This window comes from Triturus cristatus, chromosome 4_2 (genome assembly GCF_964204655.1).
Source record: "Triturus cristatus chromosome 4_2, aTriCri1.1, whole genome shotgun sequence".
NCBI classification, from domain to species: domain Eukaryota; kingdom Metazoa; phylum Chordata; class Amphibia; order Caudata; family Salamandridae; genus Triturus; species Triturus cristatus.
In genome coordinates, this window is record NC_140586.1 from 134,602,536 (window position 1) to 134,623,772 (window position 21,237).

The following is a 21,237-nucleotide window of genomic DNA, read 5'->3' on the forward strand; positions in this document are numbered from 1 at the left end:
ACGATCTGCTGGCCCTCCTGGGCTCCCGCACTCCTAGCCTTGATACCAACCCAGAACAAGCCTATAAGACTATTTGTGAGTGGATCTGTGCGGCATTAGACTCTCTTATTCCCGCTAAATAGTCTAAGGGCTGAGACTCTGGCTCCAATCCTTGGTACTCTGACTCCCTGGCGGCCATGCGGAGTGTTTGTAAACAACGTGAACGAGCCTGGAGGAGGAACTACTGCCCTTTAGAAAAAAAACAGTATCAGGATGCTATTAAATGTTATCACAAAGCCATACAGTCAGCAAGCGCTGCCTTTATCACTAACCAGATAGCTTCTAGCAACAATCCCACCAAATGTATTTTCAAGATTCTGAGTGATTTTAAAAAGAGGAAGGATCCGTCTACCTCTCCTATTACTTCGGCCCAATACTGTGAAGAACTGGCCTCCTACTTTGTGCAAAAAGTAGAAACCATTTATAAAACCTTCCCCAACTGTTCAAGGGTTTTAGAGAATCCTTTAATACCAATCTCTAATGTCATACTAAATGTCATACCCCCCATTTCTCAGGAGGAGTTTCTTACCTTGAGTGCCAAAGCTAAGTCTGGCTCTCCTCTTGACCCCATGAGACCGGCTCAGTTTAGGGAGTGCCTACCTGTTCTTCTCACTCCTCTATTGCTGACCATTAATGCCTCTTACAGTATGGCAATGGTCCCCACGTCCTGGAAGTAAGCTAAAGTGCTCCCATTGCTCAAGAAACCATTACTGGATCCCTCTAAACCTGAAAACTTTCGACCAAACTCTCTCTTGCCCTGGGTTGCTAAAGTGGCGGAGGCCCATGTCAATAAAGTCCTTTCGGACTTTTTAAACAACAGTAAGATCCTAGACCAGTCTCAGAATGGCTTCCGCGCTGGCCACAGCACCGAAACAGCTCTCCTTGCGGTTAGTGAGCATTTGCGGTCCATTCTAGACGAAGGTCAAACTGCGGCACTCATTTTGCTTGATTTTCGTGCCGCATTTGACACGGTCTCTCATAAGATCCTACTGCGCCGGCTTGAGGAAGCTGGAGTAAAGGATCTAGCTCTGGAATGGTTCCGCTCTTTCCTGTCAGATAGATCTTTCCAGGTGTATGCTCCCCCTTTTGCTTCTTCCATCTAGCACATTAAGCAGGGAGTCCCGCAGGGCTCGGCCTTAAGTCCGGCTCTGTTTAACCTTTATGTTCAGCCTCTGGCAGTAGTCGCATGCGACCATGGTCTCAGTTTGGTCTCATATGCGGACGACACCCAGATGGTGGTGGCCCTCTCGGATGATCATGCCTACGGTGCCCCCCAGTTCCGTAAAGGACTTGAGGCGGTGGCTGGCTGGCTGACGGAGAACTGTCTTCAGCTCAACGCCAGTAAATCCGAGGTGTTACTGGTGGGGAAGGATAAGGGACTCTGGAACACTCAGTGGTGGCCTTCCTCCTTGGGCTCGGCCCCCACCCCCAAGCAGGTGGTAAAGAACCTTGGTCTTTGGCTCAATTCCACCTTAGGTTTCCAAGATCACACCAAAAAAACTGCAGGCACCTGCTTTGGCCTTCTGCGTGGTCTAAAGCCCATTTTGGGGTTCTTTAACGCGACCACACGCCAACTTATAGTCCAGGCCACTATCTTAGCTAGACTCGATTATGCGAACTCCCTGCTGCTAGGAGTCAATAAAGCGGAATTGAACCGTCTGCAGCGCGTTCAAAACACTGCCGCATGAACTTTACTTGGACTCTCAAGAACGTGCTCTGGTACGGACGCGGTCCGCCGCCTTCACTGGCTCCCTATTTTAAAAAGAGTTGAATTCAAATCTTTATGTCTTACTTTTAAAATTTTTAAGTCTACCACACCTGAGATTCTGTCGGGCCTGATTACTCCCTATGTTCCGGCCCGCCTACTGCGATCTTCCGAACTGGTTCTGGCTTCTGTCCCACGTGTTAAGAGAACCAGAGCAGGTGGCAGGTCCTTTCGTTTCCTTGCTGCTAAGCTGTGGAATTCTCTTCCTCTGAAAATCCGCAGCTTAGACTCGTTGACATCCTTCCTGAAAGCTATCAAGACTTTTCTTTTCCCCATGGTCTAACCGGAATTCCTCTTAGAAACTGCTGTCAGCGCCGGGACGCCCCTTTGCTGGGGCAGCTGTGCGCTTTATAAATGGTTTAACATTTAACATTAACATTAACATGCTGAGCACCAGCAGATAGACATAGTCTGCACATACTCACTCGCCAAAGGTTGCACAGTCTTTGGCCTTTGTTTTTATCAATGTGTCTGGATGAGAACTCGTAAATGGACTTGGCTGCCCTCAAGTCATCCACTTGGGAATATTGTAGAAGAGAGGAAAGTGATAAGTGAATTACACAGAAAAAGTCAGATGTATGCAAGATCAGCTTATGAAGAGACCAGTGTATAAAAAGCACTGAGAAGTCCGTTACATAGAACAAGTCCGAGGCATGCAAGATCACCTCATGAGGAGACCAGTGTACCAAAACACTGAAGTAATTTAAGCAGAGCAAGTCACAGGTATGCAAGATCGCCTCATGAAGAGACCAGTGTACCATACACACAGTTACCACCAGTCAATGAAGCACTGTGGCCTACTCCAGTTGACGCCCTTTAGTAAAACACAGCAGCGCATTCCCAGTTACTATTCCTCAATGTAGCACAGTGGCAATTTTGCAGTTACTAATCATCAATAAAGCACAGCAGCTTATTCCCAGGTACGAATGCTCAATACAGCACAGCATCGTATTCTGCTACCACATCTCAGTGAAGCACAACAGCATACTTCCATTTACCACCCCTCAATATTGCACAGTAGACAATTTGCAGTTAAAAATCATCAATAAAGCACAGCAGCGTATTCTGTTACCACACCTCAATGAAGGACAGCAGCGTACTCCGTTACCCCACTAATAGTTTGTACCACTCTTCAATGATGTACAGCAGCATAGTCCCAGTTACCACACTTCAAAATAGCACAGTAACGAAATCGCAGTTACAAACTGTCAATGAAGAACAGCAGAGTATTCCCTGTTACAAACGCTTAATAAAGCACAGCAGCATATTCAGTTACCATACCTCAGTTAAGCAAAGCAGCGTATTCCCAGATACTACTCCTCAATGTAGCGCAGTGACGAATTTGCAGTTACCAATCAAAGAAACACAGTAGAGTATTCCCTGTTACAAATGCTCAATAGAGTACAGCACCATATTCTGATATGACAACTCAATGAAGCAGAGCAGCGTACTCCCCGTTACCACCCCTCAATATAGCACAGCAGCGTATTCTGTAACACACCTCAAAGGACAGCAGCGTACTCCCAGTTACACCACCTCATAGTCCGTACTGCTCTTCAATAAAGCATAGCAGCGTAGTCCCAGTTACCACCCCTCAATATGGCACAGTAGCAAAATCGCAGATACAAACTGTCAATGAAGAACAGCAGCGTATTTCCTGTTAGAAATGCTTAACAAAGCATAGCAGTGTATTCAGTTACCACACCTCAGTTAAGCAAAGCAGTAGACTCCCAGTTACTACTCCTCAATGTAGCACAGTGGCGAATTTGCAGTTACCACTCAAAGAAACTCAGAGTATTCCCTGTTACCAACATTCAATAAAGCACAGCACCATATTCTGATACCACACCTCAAAGAAGGACAGCTGGGTACTCCCAGTAATCCCCTCATAGTCCGCACTGCTCTACAATAAAGCAGAGCATCGTAGTGCCAGTTACCACCCCTCAATATAGCACAGTAGCGAATTCTCAGTTACAAACTGTCAATGAAGCACTGCAGCATATTCTGCTACCACACCTCACTCGAGCAAAGCAGTGTACTTCCATTTACCACCCCTCAATATAGCACAGTAGCAAATTCACAGTTACAAACTGTCAATAAAGCACAACAGCATATTCCGGGTTACCAACGCTCAATACAGCACTGTGGCATATTCTTTTACCTCAGTAAAGCAAAGCAGTGTACTCCCAGTTACTACTCCTCAATATAGCACAGTGGCGAATTCGCAGTTATCAATCATCAATGAAGAACAGCAGCATATTACCGGTTACAAACGCTTAATAAAGCACAGCAGTGTATTCCGTTACCACACCTCAGTGAAGCAAAACAGTGTACTCCCAGTTACTACTCCTCAATGTAGCACATGGCGAATTTCCAGTTACCACTCAAAGAACAGAGTATTCCCTGTTACCAACGCTCAATAAAGCACAGCAGCATATTCTGTTACCACACCTCAATGAAGCCGAGCAGCGTACTCAAAGTTACCACCCCTCAATATAGCACAGTACCAAATTGCAGTTGCAAATTGTCAATGAAGCATAGCAGCGTATTCCTTGTTACCAACACTCAATAAAACACAGTAGTGTATTCTGTTACCACACCTCAAAGAAGCAGAGCAGCGTACTGCCAGCTATTACCCCTCGATATATCACAGCAGCGAATTTGCAGGTGCAAATTGTCAATGAAGCACAGCAGCATATTTCCTGTTATCAACGCTCAATGAAGCACAACAGTGTATTCTGTTACCACACCTCAAAGAAAGACAGCAGCGTACTCCCAGTAACTACCCCCATAGTCCGTACTGCTCTTCAATAAATCACAGCAGCATAGTCCCAGTTACCACCCCTCAATATAGCACAGCAGCTTATTCTGTTACCAAACCCCAGTAAAGTACTACCATTTACCACCCCATGTTGCACCGCAGCGAATTTGCAGTTACTAATAGTCAATAAAGCACAGCAGCTTATTCCCAGTAACAAACGCTCAAAACAGCACAGTAGTGTATACCACTACCACACCTCAGTGAAGCACAACAGCGTATTCCCAGTTACACACCTCATAGTCGGCACGACTCTTAAATCAAGTACAGCAGCGTAGTCCAAGTTACCACCTGTTAAAATAGCACAGTAGAGAATGTGCAGTTACCAACTGTCAATGAAGCACAGCACTGTATTCCCTGTTACCAACGCTCAATAAAGCACAGCAGCGTATTCTGTTACCACACCTCAATGAAGCAGAGCAGCGTACACCAAGTTATTACTCCTCAATATACCAGGGTAGCGAATTCGCAGCAAGAAATTGTCAATGAAGCACAGCAGCGTATTCCCTTTTACCAACGCTCAAAAAAGCAAAGCAGCATATTCTGATACCACACCTCCATGAAGCAGAACAGCATACTCCCAGTTACCACCCCTCAAAATAGCACAGCAGCGTATTCTGTTACCACACCTCAAAGAAGGACAGCCGCGTACTCCCAGTTACACCCCCTCATAGTACGTACTGCTCTTCAATAAAGCATAGCAGCGTAGTCCCAGTTACCAACGCTTAATAAAGCACAGCAGCTTATTCTGTTACCAAACCACAGTGAAATACAGCAGAGTACTCCCCATTACCACCACACAATGTAGCACAGCAGCGCATTTGTGGTAACAAATAGTCAATAAAGCACAGCAGCTTATTCCCAGTAACAAGCACTCAATACAGCACAGCAGCGTATGCTGCTACCACACCTCAGTGAAGCACAACAGCGTATTTCCATTTACCACCCCTCGATATAGTACAGTAGTGAGTTAGCAGTTACAAATCGTCAATGAAGTACAGCAGCGTATTCCCCGTTATCAACGCTCAATACAGCAATGCAGCGTATTCTGTTACCACACCTCAGTGCAGGACAGCAGCGTACTCCCAGTTACCCCCTTCATAGTACGTACCACTCTTCAATGAACTACAGCAGCGTAGTCCAAGTTACCACCCCTCAAAATAGCACAGAAGTGAACTTGCAGTTACAAACGGTCAATGAAGCACAGCAGTGTATTCCCTGTTACCAACGCTCAATAAAGCACACCAGGGTGACTGTTACCACACCTCAGTGGAACAAGGCAGAGTACTCCCAGTTATTATCCCTCAATATAGCACAGTAGCATTTATGTAGTTACCAATCATAATGTAGCACAGCAGTCTATTCCCTGTTACCAGCACTCAAAAAAGTACAGCAGCGTATTCTCTTACCACACCTCAATGAAGCAGAGCAGCAGACTCCCAGTTACCACCCCTCAATACAGCACAGTAGGGAATTTGCAGTTGCAAATTGTCAATGAAGCCTAACAGCGTATTCCTGGTTACCATGGCTCAATACAGCACAGCAGCGTATTCTGTTACCACACTCAGTGAAGCAAAGCAGTGCACTCCCCATTCACTAGTCCTCAATGTAGCACAGTGACGAATTTGCAGTTACCAATCACCAATGAAGCACAGCAGCATATTCCCAGTCACGATTGCTAAATTCAGCACAGCAGCGTATTCTGCTACCACACCGCAGTGAAGAACAATATAGCAGAGTAGTGAATTTGCAGATACAAATCGTCATTGAAGCCCAGCAGCGTATTCCCGGTTATCAACGCTCAATAAAGCACAGCAGCGTATTCCGTTACCACACCTCAGTGAAGAACAGCAGCGTACTCCATTTTACCCCCACGCATAGTCCACACCACTCTTCAATCAAGTACAGCAGATGAAGTCCCAGTTACCACCCTCAATATAGCACAGTAGCAAATTCGCAGTTACAAATGGTCAATGAAGCACAGTAGCATATTCTCTATTACCAAAGCTCAATAAAGCACAGCAACGTATTTTGTTACCAGAGCTCACTGAAGCAAAGTAGTGTACTCTCAGGTAATACCCCTCAATGTAGCACAATGGCGAATTTGTTACCAATCATCAATGAAGCACAGCAGCATATTCCCTGTTACAATGCTCAATAAAAGCACACAGCGTATTCTGTTACCACACCACAGGTGAAGCACAGCAGCATACACCCATTTACCACCCCTCCATATAGCACAGCAACAAATTCGCAGTTGCAAATTGTCAATGAAGCACAGCAGCATCCCTTGTTACTAACGCTCAATAAAGCACAGGAGCGTATTAGTTTTACCACACCTCAGTGAAGCAAAACAGTGTACTCCCAGTTACTACTCCTCAATGTAGCACATGGCGAATTTCCAGTTACCACTCAAAGAAACACAACAGAGTATTCCCTGTTACCAATGCTCAATAAAGCACAGCAGCATATTCTGTTACCACACCTCAGTGAAGGACAGCAGTGTACTCCAAGTTACCCCCTCAAAGTCTGTACCTCTCTTCAATGAAGTACAGCAGCGTAGTCCCAGTTACCACCTCTCAATATAGCACAGTAGCGAATTTGCTGTTACAAACTGTCAATGAAGCACAGCAGTGTATTCCCCGTTACCAATGCTCAATAAAGCACACCAGGGTATGCTGTTCCCACACCTCAGTGAAACAAGGCAGAGTACTCTGTTATTATCCCTCAGTTTGGCACAGTAGCATTTGTGTAGTTACCAATCATAATGAAGCACAGCAGAGTATTCCCTGTTACCAGCGCTCAAAAAAAGCACAGCAGCGTTTTCTCTTACCACACCTCAATGAAGCAGAGCAGCAGACTCCCAGTTACCACCCCTCAATACAGCACAGTAGGGAATTTGCAGTTGCAAATTGTCAATGAAGCATAACAGCGTATTCCTGGTTACCAAGGCTCAATACAGCACAGCAGCGTATTCTGTTAACACACTCAGTGAAGCAAAGCAGTGCACTCCCCATTCACTACTCCTCAATGTAGCACAGTGATGACTTTGCAGTTACCAATCATCAATGAAGCACAGCAGCATATTCCCAGTCACGATTGCTAAATTCAGCACAGCAGCGTATTCTGCTACCACACCGCAGTGAGGCATAATATAGCAGAGTAGTGAATTTGCAGATACAAATCGTCATTGAAGCCCAGCAGCGTATTCCCTGTTATCAATGCTCAATAACGCACAGCAGCGTATTCCGTTACCACACCTCAGTGAAGGACAGCAGCGTACTCCATGTTACCCCCACACATAGTCCGCACCACTCTTCGATGAAATACAGCAGTGTAGTCCCAGTTACCACCCCTCACTATAGCACAGTTGCAAATTTGCAGTTACAAATTGTCAATGAAGCACAGCAGCATTCCCTGTTACGAACGCTCAATAAAGCAGAGCAGCATATTCTGTTACCAAACCACAGTGAAATACAGCACAGTACTCCCTGTTACCACCCCCACAATGTATCACAGCAGCGAATTTGCAGTAACAAACTGTCAATGAAGCACAGCAGCATATTCTGCTATCACACCTCACTGGAGCAAAGCAGTGAACTTCCAATGACCACCCCTCAATATGGCACAGTAGAGAATTCACAGTTAAAAATCATGAATAAAGCACAGCAGCATATTCTGTTACCACACTTCAGTGAAGGACAGCAGCATACTCCCGGTTACCCCACTTATAGTTCGTACCACTCTTCAATGATATACAGCAGCATAGTCCCAGTTACCACCCCTCAAAATAGCACAGTAGCGAAATCGCAGTTAAAAACAGTCAATGAAGCAGAGCAGCATATTTCCTGTTACCAACGCTCAATACAGCACAGCTGCATTTTACCTCAGTAAAGCAAAGCAGTCTACTCCAAGTTACTATTCCTCAATGTAGCACAGTGGTGTATTCACAGTTACCAATCATCAACGAGCAACAGCAGCGTATTCCCGGTTACAAACACCTAATAGAGCACAGCAGTGTATTCAGTTACCACACCTCAGTGAAACAAAACAGTGTACTCCCAGTTACTACTCCTCAATGTAGCACAGTGGCAAATGTGCAGTTAGGAACTGTCAATAAAGCACAGCAGTGTATTCCCAGTCACGAACGCTCAATTCAGCATAGCAGCATATTCTTCTACCACACCGCAGTGAAGCACAATATAGCATAGTAGTGAATTCGCAGATACAAATTGTCAATGAATCACAGCAGCGTATTCCCTGTTATCACATCTCAGTGAAGAGACCAGTATACCAAAGCACCTAGAAGTCAATTACGCAGCGCAATTCAGTGGTATGCAAGATCGCCCACAGAGCAGGGAGTGCGAGGGTAATTTGACTCTCACCCCAACAACACAAATGAAGAAAAAGGTTGCAAATGGTCTATAAGAGTGGCACACTGAGACAGGTTTTTCATTAGAAACCCAGCAATCTTGGGCATAGTAGATCCTCCTCTTGGCTAGGGGCATTTAGGACTCCCCGGAAAACCTCTGCTGTAAGGAATGCATAAAACAAGTCATGCTGAGCACCAGCAGATAGACATAGTCTGCACATACTCACTCGCCAAAGGTTCCACAGTCTTTGGCCTACTTCTTCATCCACTTCCAGAGAGGGTGGGCTCCGTCGCCTTTGACATACAGTTTGCTAAATATGGGATGGACTGCACCCAGCAAAGGCTTGAATCTGCACCTGATTCTCAGGTTCCTGAGGGACAAAAGCATCAGTCAATGTGCATAGAAGCTGCTATGTGGTAGTTGCAGCACTACCTGCCTCTGGCGCCCTCATCGCTGTATAATGCCCTACTTAAGCTAATTAAAGCATCAACTATGAGCTGAACTCCCATACGCTCCTCAAAGACCACCCCTCACCCCTGTCAAATACAGGCCTGTTTAACAAACTGGTTGGAAGGGAAACCTAGGAGCCGTGAACCCTTCTCAGCATAAGTTGCGTAAAGTTAAACAAGCGGAGTGTAGTTTACAGGGTTTTCCTCATTTAGAGGATAAGTTGGCAATGATGCAAACAAGCCCACTAGAATGAAGCGGTAAAGAAAATGGTTAGAGAAAACCTTTCTTTACCCATTTATTCATTGCATGGCTCCAACTTAAAGTCTCTTGTAAGCACTCTAAGAAACATATGGTGGTTGCTGAGACAAGCGAGCCCTGAACCATCAGCATTAGTCTGGCAACTTCAGATAGACGCAAGATGCAAATCCCAAGAGTGGAAGAGGTACAAGTTCAACTCACCTGTATTTTTCCAGGAACATCTTGTTTTTATCAATGTGTCTGGATGAGAACTCGTAAATGGACTTGGCTGCCCTCAAGTCATCCACTTGGGAATATTGTAGAAGAGAGGAAAGTGATAAGTGAATTACACAGAAAAAGTCAGATGTATGCAAGATCAGCTTATGAAGAGACCAGTGTATAAAAAGCACTGAGAAGTCAGTTACATAGAGCAAGTCAGAGGCATGCAAGATCACCTCATGAGGAGACCAGTGTACCAAAACACTGAAGTAATTTAAGCAGAGCAAGTCACAGGTATGCAAGATCGCCTCATGAAGAGACCAGTGTACCATACACACAGTTACCACCACTCAATGAAGCACTGCGGCCTACTCCAGTTGACGCCCTTTAGTAAAACACAGCAGCGTATTCCCAGTTACCACCCCTCAATGAAGCAAAACAACCAAGTCCATTATTACCACTCAATGAAGCACAACAGTGTAATATTTTACCACCCCTCATGCACCCAATCACCAACCTTTAAATAAGCATAGCAGCATACTCCTGATTACCACCCTGTGACGCAAAGCAGCGTAATTGCAGATACCAACCCCACAATAAAGTAAAATAGTGTACTCCGTCACCCTCAATGAAGAACAGCAGTGGATTCGAGTTTGGAGGGTAAGTTGGCAATGATGCAGACAAGCCCACTAGAATGAAGTGCAAAAGAAAATGGGCAGAGAAAGCCTTAATTTAAACATTTCATTAGTGCATGTCTCCAACTTCAAGTCTCTTCTGAGCACTCTGTGAAACATACGGTGGAACATACGGTGGCTGATGAGACAAGCGAGTTCGGAGCAATCAGCATTAGTCTGGCAATTTCAGGTAGACGCAAGATGCAATTCCCAAGAGTGGAAGAGGTACAAGTCTAACTCACCTGTATTTTTCCGGGGACACCTTGTTTTTATCAATGTGTCTGGATGAGAACTCGTAAATGGACTTGGCTGCCATCCAGTCATCCACTTGGGCACACTGTAGAAGAGAGGAAAGTGAGAAGCAAGTCAGATGTATGGACGGTCGCCTCATGAAGAGGGCAGAGAATCAAAAGCCCTGAGGTCATTTAAGCAGAGCAAGTAACGGGTATGCAAAATCACCTCACGAAGAGACCAATATACCATACGCACATTTACCACCACTCAATTAAGCACAGCAGAGTACTCCAGTTACCAACCCTCAGCGATACACAGCAGTGTTTTCCCAGTTACCATCGTCTCAGTGAAGGAAAGCACCATTCGCCCAGCTACCACCCCTCGATGATGAGGGTTCTCTGGGCAGATGTAGATACAGATCAATGAACACGGCTCATAACTCAAAGTGCAAACAGTACTTACAATAAACCAATGCCCAGTCCAATACTTGCTTTTATATTAAAAAAAAAAAAAGTATTTTATTTTTAACTCTTCACATGCAAAGGTAAATGACATTCAGAAGCAAAAACACAATCCCCCTTGAGGTAGAGTTTCTAGTAGTTGTCAGGCAAATCCCTGTCCCACCCTCCTTTGTGAGCTTGGTGTCCTGGGTGATGTCCCCTCAGCCAGCAGGGAGACTAGCAGGACTTTGCCCCAAGTCCTGGTCACAGGCAGAAGTCTTGCAGAGCATTATCTCCTCATACAGCCCATCTGGCTGCTTAGCAGATGACAAAGTTTCTGGTTTCAATTTCCCCTTTTTGGAGTTCTTTTCCAGACAGCGAATGTGATTTTCGGTTGGAGCGTTTGAAGTTTTATATTGGGGTTTTTCTTTTTTTGAAGTGGACATCTTTCCTTTTCTCCTTTCCTCTGAAGGGATGGTTGTCACAGCAGACATGATTGAGGATTATTGACCCACAACACAATTCATTGGAATGGTCGGAATTCATACCTGGATGTCAGCCATAATGCTGTGTGCATAAAAAGGTTAATCCCGGGCTCCCCGACATACTCTTTATGATACCTTTATCAGCCCCAACTCCCTTCCCGAGATGTGTTCAGGCCAAAGTCTGTACCTCTCTTCAATGAAGTACAGCAGCGTAGTCCCAGTTACCACCTCTCAATATAGCACAGTAGCGAATTTGCTGTTACAAACTGTCAATGAAGCACAGCAGTGTATTCCCCGTTACCAATGCTCAATAAAGCACACCAGGGTATGCTGTTCCCACACCTCAGTGAAACAAGGCAGAGTACTCTGTTATTATCCCTCAGTTTGGCACAGTAGCATTTGTGTAGTTACCAATCATAATGAAGCACAGCAGAGTATTCCCTGTTACCAGCGCTCAAAAAAAGCACAGCAGCGTTTTCTCTTACCACACCTCAATGAAGCAGAGCAGCAGACTCCCAGTTACCACCCCTCAATACAGCACAGTAGGGAATTTGCAGTTGCAAATTGTCAATGAAGCATAACAGCGTATTCCTGGTTACCAAGGCTCAATACAGCACAGCAGCGTATTCTGTTAACACACTCAGTGAAGCAAAGCAGTGCACTCCCCATTCACTACTCCTCAATGTAGCACAGTGATGACTTTGCAGTTACCAATCATCAATGAAGCACAGCAGCATATTCCCAGTCACGATTGCTAAATTCAGCACAGCAGCGTATTCTGCTACCACACCGCAGTGAGGCATAATATAGCAGAGTAGTGAATTTGCAGATACAAATCGTCATTGAAGCCCAGCAGCGTATTCCCTGTTATCAATGCTCAATAACGCACAGCAGCGTATTCCGTTACCACACCTCAGTGAAGGACAGCAGCGTACTCCATGTTACCCCCACACATAGTCCGCACCACTCTTCGATGAAATACAGCAGTGTAGTCCCAGTTACCACCCCTCACTATAGCACAGTTGCAAATTTGCAGTTACAAATTGTCAATGAAGCACAGCAGCATTCCCTGTTACGAACGCTCAATAAAGCAGAGCAGCATATTCTGTTACCAAACCACAGTGAAATACAGCACAGTACTCCCTGTTACCACCCCCACAATGTATCACAGCAGCGAATTTGCAGTAACAAACTGTCAATGAAGCACAGCAGCATATTCTGCTATCACACCTCACTGGAGCAAAGCAGTGAACTTCCAATGACCACCCCTCAATATGGCACAGTAGAGAATTCACAGTTAAAAATCATGAATAAAGCACAGCAGCATATTCTGTTACCACACTTCAGTGAAGGACAGCAGCATACTCCCGGTTACCCCACTTATAGTTCGTACCACTCTTCAATGATATACAGCAGCATAGTCCCAGTTACCACCCCTCAAAATAGCACAGTAGCGAAATCGCAGTTAAAAACAGTCAATGAAGCAGAGCAGCATATTTCCTGTTACCAACGCTCAATACAGCACAGCTGCATTTTACCTCAGTAAAGCAAAGCAGTCTACTCCAAGTTACTATTCCTCAATGTAGCACAGTGGTGTATTCACAGTTACCAATCATCAACGAGCAACAGCAGCGTATTCCCGGTTACAAACACCTAATAGAGCACAGCAGTGTATTCAGTTACCACACCTCAGTGAAACAAAACAGTGTACTCCCAGTTACTACTCCTCAATGTAGCACAGTGGCAAATGTGCAGTTAGGAACTGTCAATAAAGCACAGCAGTGTATTCCCAGTCACGAACGCTCAATTCAGCATAGCAGCATATTCTTCTACCACACCGCAGTGAAGCACAATATAGCATAGTAGTGAATTCGCAGATACAAATTGTCAATGAATCACAGCAGCGTATTCCCTGTTATCACATCTCAGTGAAGAGACCAGTATACCAAAGCACCTAGAAGTCAATTACGCAGCGCAATTCAGTGGTATGCAAGATCGCCCACAGAGCAGGGAGTGCGAGGGTAATTTGACTCTCACCCCAACAACACAAATGAAGAAAAAGGTTGCAAATGGTCTATAAGAGTGGCACACTGAGACAGGTTTTTCATTAGAAACCCAGCAATCTTGGGCATAGTAGATCCTCCTCTTGGCTAGGGGCATTTAGGACTCCCCGGAAAACCTCTGCTGTAAGGAATGCATAAAACAAGTCATGCTGAGCACCAGCAGATAGACATAGTCTGCACATACTCACTCGCCAAAGGTTCCACAGTCTTTGGCCTACTTCTTCATCCACTTCCAGAGAGGGTGGGCTCCGTCGCCTTTGACATACAGTTTGCTAAATATGGGATGGACTGCACCCAGCAAAGGCTTGAATCTGCACCTGATTCTCAGGTTCCTGAGGGACAAAAGCATCAGTCAATGTGCATAGAAGCTGCTATGTGGTAGTTGCAGCACTACCTGCCTCTGGCGCCCTCATCGCTGTATAATGCCCTACTTAAGCTAATTAAAGCATCAACTATGAGCTGAACTCCCATACGCTCCTCAAAGACCACCCCTCACCCCTGTCAAATACAGGCCTGTTTAACAAACTGGTTGGAAGGGAAACCTAGGAGCCGTGAACCCTTCTCAGCATAAGTTGCGTAAAGTTAAACAAGCGGAGTGTAGTTTACAGGGTTTTCCTCATTTAGAGGATAAGTTGGCAATGATGCAAACAAGCCCACTAGAATGAAGCGGTAAAGAAAATGGTTAGAGAAAACCTTTCTTTACCCATTTATTCATTGCATGGCTCCAACTTAAAGTCTCTTGTAAGCACTCTAAGAAACATATGGTGGTTGCTGAGACAAGCGAGCCCTGAACCATCAGCATTAGTCTGGCAACTTCAGATAGACGCAAGATGCAAATCCCAAGAGTGGAAGAGGTACAAGTTCAACTCACCTGTATTTTTCCAGGAACATCTTGTTTTTATCAATGTGTCTGGATGAGAACTCGTAAATGGACTTGGCTGCCCTCAAGTCATCCACTTGGGAATATTGTAGAAGAGAGGAAAGTGATAAGTGAATTACACAGAAAAAGTCAGATGTATGCAAGATCAGCTTATGAAGAGACCAGTGTATAAAAAGCACTGAGAAGTCAGTTACATAGAGCAAGTCAGAGGCATGCAAGATCACCTCATGAGGAGACCAGTGTACCAAAACACTGAAGTAATTTAAGCAGAGCAAGTCACAGGTATGCAAGATCGCCTCATGAAGAGACCAGTGTACCATACACACAGTTACCACCACTCAATGAAGCACTGCGGCCTACTCCAGTTGACGCCCTTTAGTAAAACACAGCAGCGTATTCCCAGTTACCACCCCTCAATGAAGCAAAACAACCAAGTCCATTATTACCACTCAATGAAGCACAACAGTGTAATATTTTACCACCCCTCATGCACCCAATCACCAACCTTTAAATAAGCATAGCAGCATACTCCTGATTACCACCCTGTGACGCAAAGCAGCGTAATTGCAGATACCAACCCCACAATAAAGTAAAATAGTGTACTCCGTCACCCTCAATGAAGAACAGCAGTGGATTCGAGTTTGGAGGGTAAGTTGGCAATGATGCAGACAAGCCCACTAGAATGAAGTGCAAAAGAAAATGGGCAGAGAAAGCCTTAATTTAAACATTTCATTAGTGCATGTCTCCAACTTCAAGTCTCTTCTGAGCACTCTGTGAAACATACGGTGGAACATACGGTGGCTGATGAGACAAGCGAGTTCGGAGCAATCAGCATTAGTCTGGCAATTTCAGGTAGACGCAAGATGCAATTCCCAAGAGTGGAAGAGGTACAAGTCTAACTCACCTGTATTTTTCCGGGGACACCTTGTTTTTATCAATGTGTCTGGATGAGAACTCGTAAATGGACTTGGCTGCCATCCAGTCATCCACTTGGGCACACTGTAGAAGAGAGGAAAGTGAGAAGCAAGTCAGATGTATGGACGGTCGCCTCATGAAGAGGGCAGAGAATCAAAAGCCCTGAGGTCATTTAAGCAGAGCAAGTAACGGGTATGCAAAATCACCTCACGAAGAGACCAATATACCATACGCACATTTACCACCACTCAATTAAGCACAGCAGAGTACTCCAGTTACCAACCCTCAGCGATACACAGCAGTGTTTTCCCAGTTACCATCGTCTCAGTGAAGGAAAGCACCATTCGCCCAGCTACCACCCCTCGATGATGAGGGTTCTCTGGGCAGATGTAGATACAGATCAATGAACACGGCTCATAACTCAAAGTGCAAACAGTACTTACAATAAACCAATGCCCAGTCCAATACTTGCTTTTATATTAAAAAAAAAAAAAGTATTTTATTTTTAACTCTTCACATGCAAAGGTAAATGACATTCAGAAGCAAAAACACAATCCCCCTTGAGGTAGAGTTTCTAGTAGTTGTCAGGCAAATCCCTGTCCCACCCTCCTTTGTGAGCTTGGTGTCCTGGGTGATGTCCCCTCAGCCAGCAGGGAGACTAGCAGGACTTTGCCCCAAGTCCTGGTCACAGGCAGAAGTCTTGCAGAGCATTATCTCCTCATACAGCCCATCTGGCTGCTTAGCAGATGACAAAGTTTCTGGTTTCAATTTCCCCTTTTTGGAGTTCTTTTCCAGACAGCGAATGTGATTTTCGGTTGGAGCGTTTGAAGTTTTATATTGGGGTTTTTCTTTTTTTGAAGTGGACATCTTTCCTTTTCTCCTTTCCTCTGAAGGGATGGTTGTCACAGCAGACATGATTGAGGATTATTGACCCACAACACAATTCATTGGAATGGTCGGAATTCATACCTGGATGTCAGCCATAATGCTGTGTGCATAAAAAGGTTAATCCCGGGCTCCCCGACATACTCTTTATGATACCTTTATCAGCCCCAACTCCCTTCCCGAGATGTGTTCAGGCCAAAGAGCAGCCATTATATGAGCACCAGTAACATAACCCCCCCCCCCCCCTCCTCACCAAACCAAGACCTGAAAAATACTTCAGTGAAGGTGCCAACAAAAGGCCCTGAAGCGAAGCCCCTTCCCTTACTCCCTTACTCCCCCCAGCCAACTATAGCCTCCACCAGCGCTTGAGAGCAACCTGGCTCTTCGGAGAAACAGCACCCAGATGCCCCTAGGGGTGACAGTGTGGTGCCTTATAAATGTTTTTAGTTTGCATTTGATTATGGAAGATCAAATTCATTTTTATTTTAGTCCTTGTGCAATTAAGTAATTTGCCCTGTTGAGCTGAGGTAGGTCTCAAACCCCTTTGCATAGTTCCCAATTCGCCAGCTCTGACCCTAAAATTACAGCCTCTCAATTTTCCTCGGTCTGAAAGGTGCTTCACATCGTGGCCTATGCAAACATATCCCCCCAACACACTCAAAGCCATCAAGACCTGAAAGATACTGTAGTGGAGAGGTGCCAACAGAAGGCCCTTAGCGAGGCCCCTTCTCTTACACTCTCCCCAGCCAACTATAGCCTCAGGGCCACGGCTTGGTAGGGGTTGGGAAAAAGCACATAGCTGCTCTAAGGGAACAAAGGTGATGATGAGCCAACGGCCACATCACCTGCCCCCAGCCGGGGTGCCAGTTTCGAGGGGGGGGGGTTGTCTGCAGTGACCAACACATTCGGCATGAGCGGAGGCAATCGGTTACAGAGATGGCCGTGCAGTCTCCCTAGCTGGAGGTGAGCCTCAGCTCTGCTGTGGCCGGTGAGCTGTGATGGCCTCCCGGAAAGTCGGGCGGAAGGCGAGGGACCCAACTAGAGGCTGGTGAGAAGCTTGGAGGAGGCTTTCATTTTATAAGCCACGACCCTGCAGGGCCGCCTGCTGCGTGGCAGACTTAAGACTCCCTGGGGAAGGCTCATTTATGTGGAGGGTTTTCAACGCCACAAAATCACCCAAGCTCCCATCTTCAATAGCCCACTGACCCGCCAGGAGACTTTGTTCTCCATTCATTTCCAAGTGCGGCGCTTCCTCAAATAGAGTATTTGAAACGCCTGTGATCGCAGCCTGTGTGGGCCTGGTTGCAGGCCCGGCTCCAGGAATTTTCATTTGGGTGGGCCACTGCCAGCCCAATTTGTTGCTTCTTGTGGTAGCCTACAAGCCCTAAATTGCTTCATATCTACTTGCAAACTGTCACCATGATACAATGGATCGATTCTGTGTGTATGCAGAGCATGTGGACAGTTATTTGAAAGTAAAAGCGATGTCTGCACCCAAGTGCAAACCCTCAAATTACAACAGACCAGGGCCGATTATCCACTTTTCTACCATCCCTTTTCTGTGCACCTTATCTGACAGCTGACCTTGGGCCCCAATCCCTTATCAGCCACCATCCAACTACACTTTATTATTCCTGTAAAAAACATAAGTAAAATCATCTTCAAACTTAAAACTTTGAATATAGGAGCATATATTATTAGCACGCACTTTAAAATATGTTCCACAGTTGCCCTAATAACCTGACTACTAACTAAATAAAACAGAAAGGCCATGACAAGGCCGGCTTTAGCGCTAGTGCTAAAGTCTTTTTTTGGCACCCCACCAATGACTCTTTCTCCACAATACCATTATTACCACCCTCCAACAGTGCCCTTCATCTCTCCGTAGCCACTCTCGCATATGCATTAATTTGTTGTATAGCGCTACTCATATCAGTGTAGGGTGTCACAGTACTTTACCTCACGCACATATTATACAGAGACAATTAATCAAACAAGTATGTAAATCAGTCTATACGGAATGTCAATGAGGATTACAAGGTGTAGAATCACATGTCATCCATACTGGTGGACAGTATATTTTAAGAGGGTTTGGGCTGGGGAAGCACAAACTCGGGATTTAAAGCATACCCCAGTGGTTGGGTGTTGGCTTTGATAATAAAAATGTATATCGGCCCAAATTCTTTTTAGCAACATTAAAATAATGAAAGACTGGGGAAGTTCTAACTATATAGTAACACAAAAACGTGAAGTTCTAACTATACCATTCATGCTTGTATGCAGCTCTTTGATGACAGTTCATAGGCCACTGTCCTATGTTAGGATTGTAACTTCTGAACTGCAAGGAACACAAGAATCTCTGTGACAAAGGCAGTAACTCACTGAGCTATGCACATAAAATACAGGGTGTCTGCATTTCCAAACTATCAACAGGCAAAGGATTGCTCTCCAGGTGGATCACTAATCACCAGTTATCTTGACATTTTAATTGGTGTCTTGCATCCATGGCCATGTTAACGATAAAATTAAATTAAATGAAGCATACACCAATTATGTGCCTTGCTGGGCCTGGGCAGATTTTAAAAAGAAAAACAAATGGTAACACATTCTCCTACCTACTCCATTAGCCAAACTTTATGCCACAGCCTGATGTGATAAGCAGCTGCGGGGGTCAGGAAAGGTGAATCAGAATAAACAAACTTTTTTTCTATATCGCTGAACAGAAAAGGAAATACCCACGCAGCAGAACGGTAGGCAACAGTCCTCTACGCCATGTCCCTATTTTACCTGCACGACAACCTATCTTTCTAAAAGAAGTTGGGTGATTGGGGATGGCTGTGAGAAAGAGCCAAGGCCCAATTTTGCACTCTCAGAATAGGAAGAAAAACAACGTTCGGAGGAAAGTTTTAAATTACAGTGCCCGTTTTCTATTGGTCTTCACGTCCTCACTGCGAGGACCAAGGCTCGTGTTTGGGTGGGAAGGGTCACGTTTGGGTGGGCCTGGCTAACTCGTCCCTCCGCTAGAACCGAGCCTGCCTTGTTGCATGCACTCTCACCCTTCCCTCGCACTCGCCTCTTGTCTGTTCCCAGGTACCTCTCTAAGACGTCAGCCAGGCCCCCACTAGAACCGGACTTGCCATGCTCCATGCACTCTATCACCCTTTCCTCGCACTTACCTCTCGTCTGTTCCCAGGTAGCGCTCGAAGACTCGCGCAGGCCTTGAGCTCCTCACCATGTTCGTGGCTCCGCGGATTGAAGCGGCGCACGCGCTGTGTAGCAGCAAATCATTCCTGATCATGGGAGCCTCAGAATACAGGTGTCCACAGAGCCCCGCCCCCATCTGCAGGTAGGGACCAATCACAGCCAGGATGCGGGGTGACTGACTGACAGTTTTTCAAACGCTTCTAATAAAAAAAAAATTGCAATGCAACAGGTCTCGCATTTATGCGAGTTTTACCTATTGGCATTCTAAATGACAATGCCTTTTATTTATGTTTTGGTTTTTGAAACATAAATAAAACGCATTGTCATTTACAATGCCAATAGCTTAAACTCGCGTAAATGCGAGACCTATTGCATTGCAAATGCTTGTTTCTATAAGGTATAGCATCAAAGGGAGGAGAAGTATATTCATAGTGTCTCACCAGTTATTTATTATACTGGAGACAAACATGTTGTTAGCAGGTCATGAACAGTAGTACAGTATATTAGGCCCTCATAGCAGAGAGACTGTTTCTGCTCGTTGCAACCACTGCCTTGCTGGGAATAATCGCTATAAAAATAAAGGGGACCAAGCACTGTGAAATCCAAATAAATATCATGGTCCACATTCGTTGAAAGAGCTAAAGCACCTGTTTTGTTCACACGGGGGAAATAGTAGGAATCAGTACCATCTTGGAATGGTTTTCTAACTCTGGCAATATATTCACAATTTTTTTCCCCAGACCTTTACATAACAACTTGACTTTAAGTAAACATAACTGCACTCTTTAATGAATTTTGCCAGTAGTCTATGCACACAAGTGGCACGACACAGCACTTTTCCACTGACCGGCGCGGAAAGAAACTCAAAAACATCCCACAATGAAAATTCCTAATTGCAGCTTCAGAAAACATATGTTTACGAAACCAGATAGCCTGTAGCTATTTAAATCCAAACCAGCGTTTTGGTCTAGAAATGCACTCACGCGATTACAAGCCAACTAAACATCTCCCTGATGGCCTGATCACGTAAAATTTAAAATCTGTTTGCAAAAATGTAAATTATATCACATAAGTGTAGTGGCCAGATTAAAAACATGTATCCTAGTGTTGATTAACTGATTTACTTCACTAATGTTTTAACGTACGTTTCTGTTTGAGGTTACCACCCAAATTACACACATTAAAAAAATGAATTAAGATTTAAATTTTGTTTCCATTGGTAAAAAAATACTTACGGCTGGAACAGTTTGACCAGATCCCGTGTTTGGAGGAAGTCCTCGGATGTAAAGGTTTGTTTTGCTTAACTGGTCACCCTGAGCTGCTACTACTGCTGTTGTTATTTCCGGTGTTACTGGGGCTCCGTGGCGTCATCAGGTGGGCTGGGATAACACACTGCTGCTCCCTCTATAATGTAAGTATTTGTTGTGTGGCCGTGTTTTTACGGCTTATTAACGAAATGAAGTGCAAAGTGAAATAAATGCATGTGTGTTTGTTGCTGAAAACCCTCGATCAAGAGGTTTGACCTCTTTGTTTTCTGTTCCACGGGAGTATATTTG

General features: G+C 45.0%; 1 protein-coding gene across 3 annotated transcripts; it reads right to left on the minus strand.

The window, feature by feature from the left end:
• Window positions 1-11,305: 11,305 nt before the first annotated feature.
• LOC146833167 (phospholipid hydroperoxide glutathione peroxidase-like) lies at window positions 11,306-19,745 on the minus strand. 3 transcript variants are annotated; one of them, XM_085600050.1, is made up of 5 exons: window positions 19,654-19,745; window positions 15,582-15,676; window positions 15,289-15,354; window positions 14,669-14,753; window positions 11,306-14,129 (listed from the first exon to the last, which is right to left on the minus strand). In XM_085600050.1, the coding sequence occupies exons 1-5, from the start codon at window positions 19,710-19,712 to the stop codon at window positions 14,012-14,014; spliced, it is 423 nt and encodes a 140-aa protein (XP_085456176.1). In that variant the 5' UTR covers window positions 19,713-19,745; the 3' UTR covers window positions 11,306-14,011. The 3 variants fall into 3 exon arrangements, with proteins under 3 accessions (XP_085456176.1, XP_085456175.1, XP_085456177.1); XM_085600049.1 differs by having other exon boundaries at window positions 15,256-15,354; XM_085600051.1 differs by lacking the exon at window positions 15,289-15,354.
• Between the last annotated feature and the right edge of the window lie 1,492 nt (window positions 19,746-21,237).

Excerpts from the sequence above, each read along its gene's own strand:
- LOC146833167 (XM_085600049.1), bottom strand. The coding sequence starts at position 19,712 with ATGGTGAGGAGCTCAAGGCCTGCGCGAGTCTTCGAGCGCTACCTGGGA. Across the intron at positions 15,677-19,653 it reads TACCTGGGAACAGACGAGAG|TGTGCCCAAGTGGATGACTG; the intron begins GTAAGTGCGAGG and ends TCTCTTCTACAG. Across the intron at positions 15,355-15,581 it reads GTGTCCCCGGAAAAATACAG|TGGGCTTGTCTGCATCATTG; the intron begins GTGAGTTAGACT and ends ACTTCATTCTAG.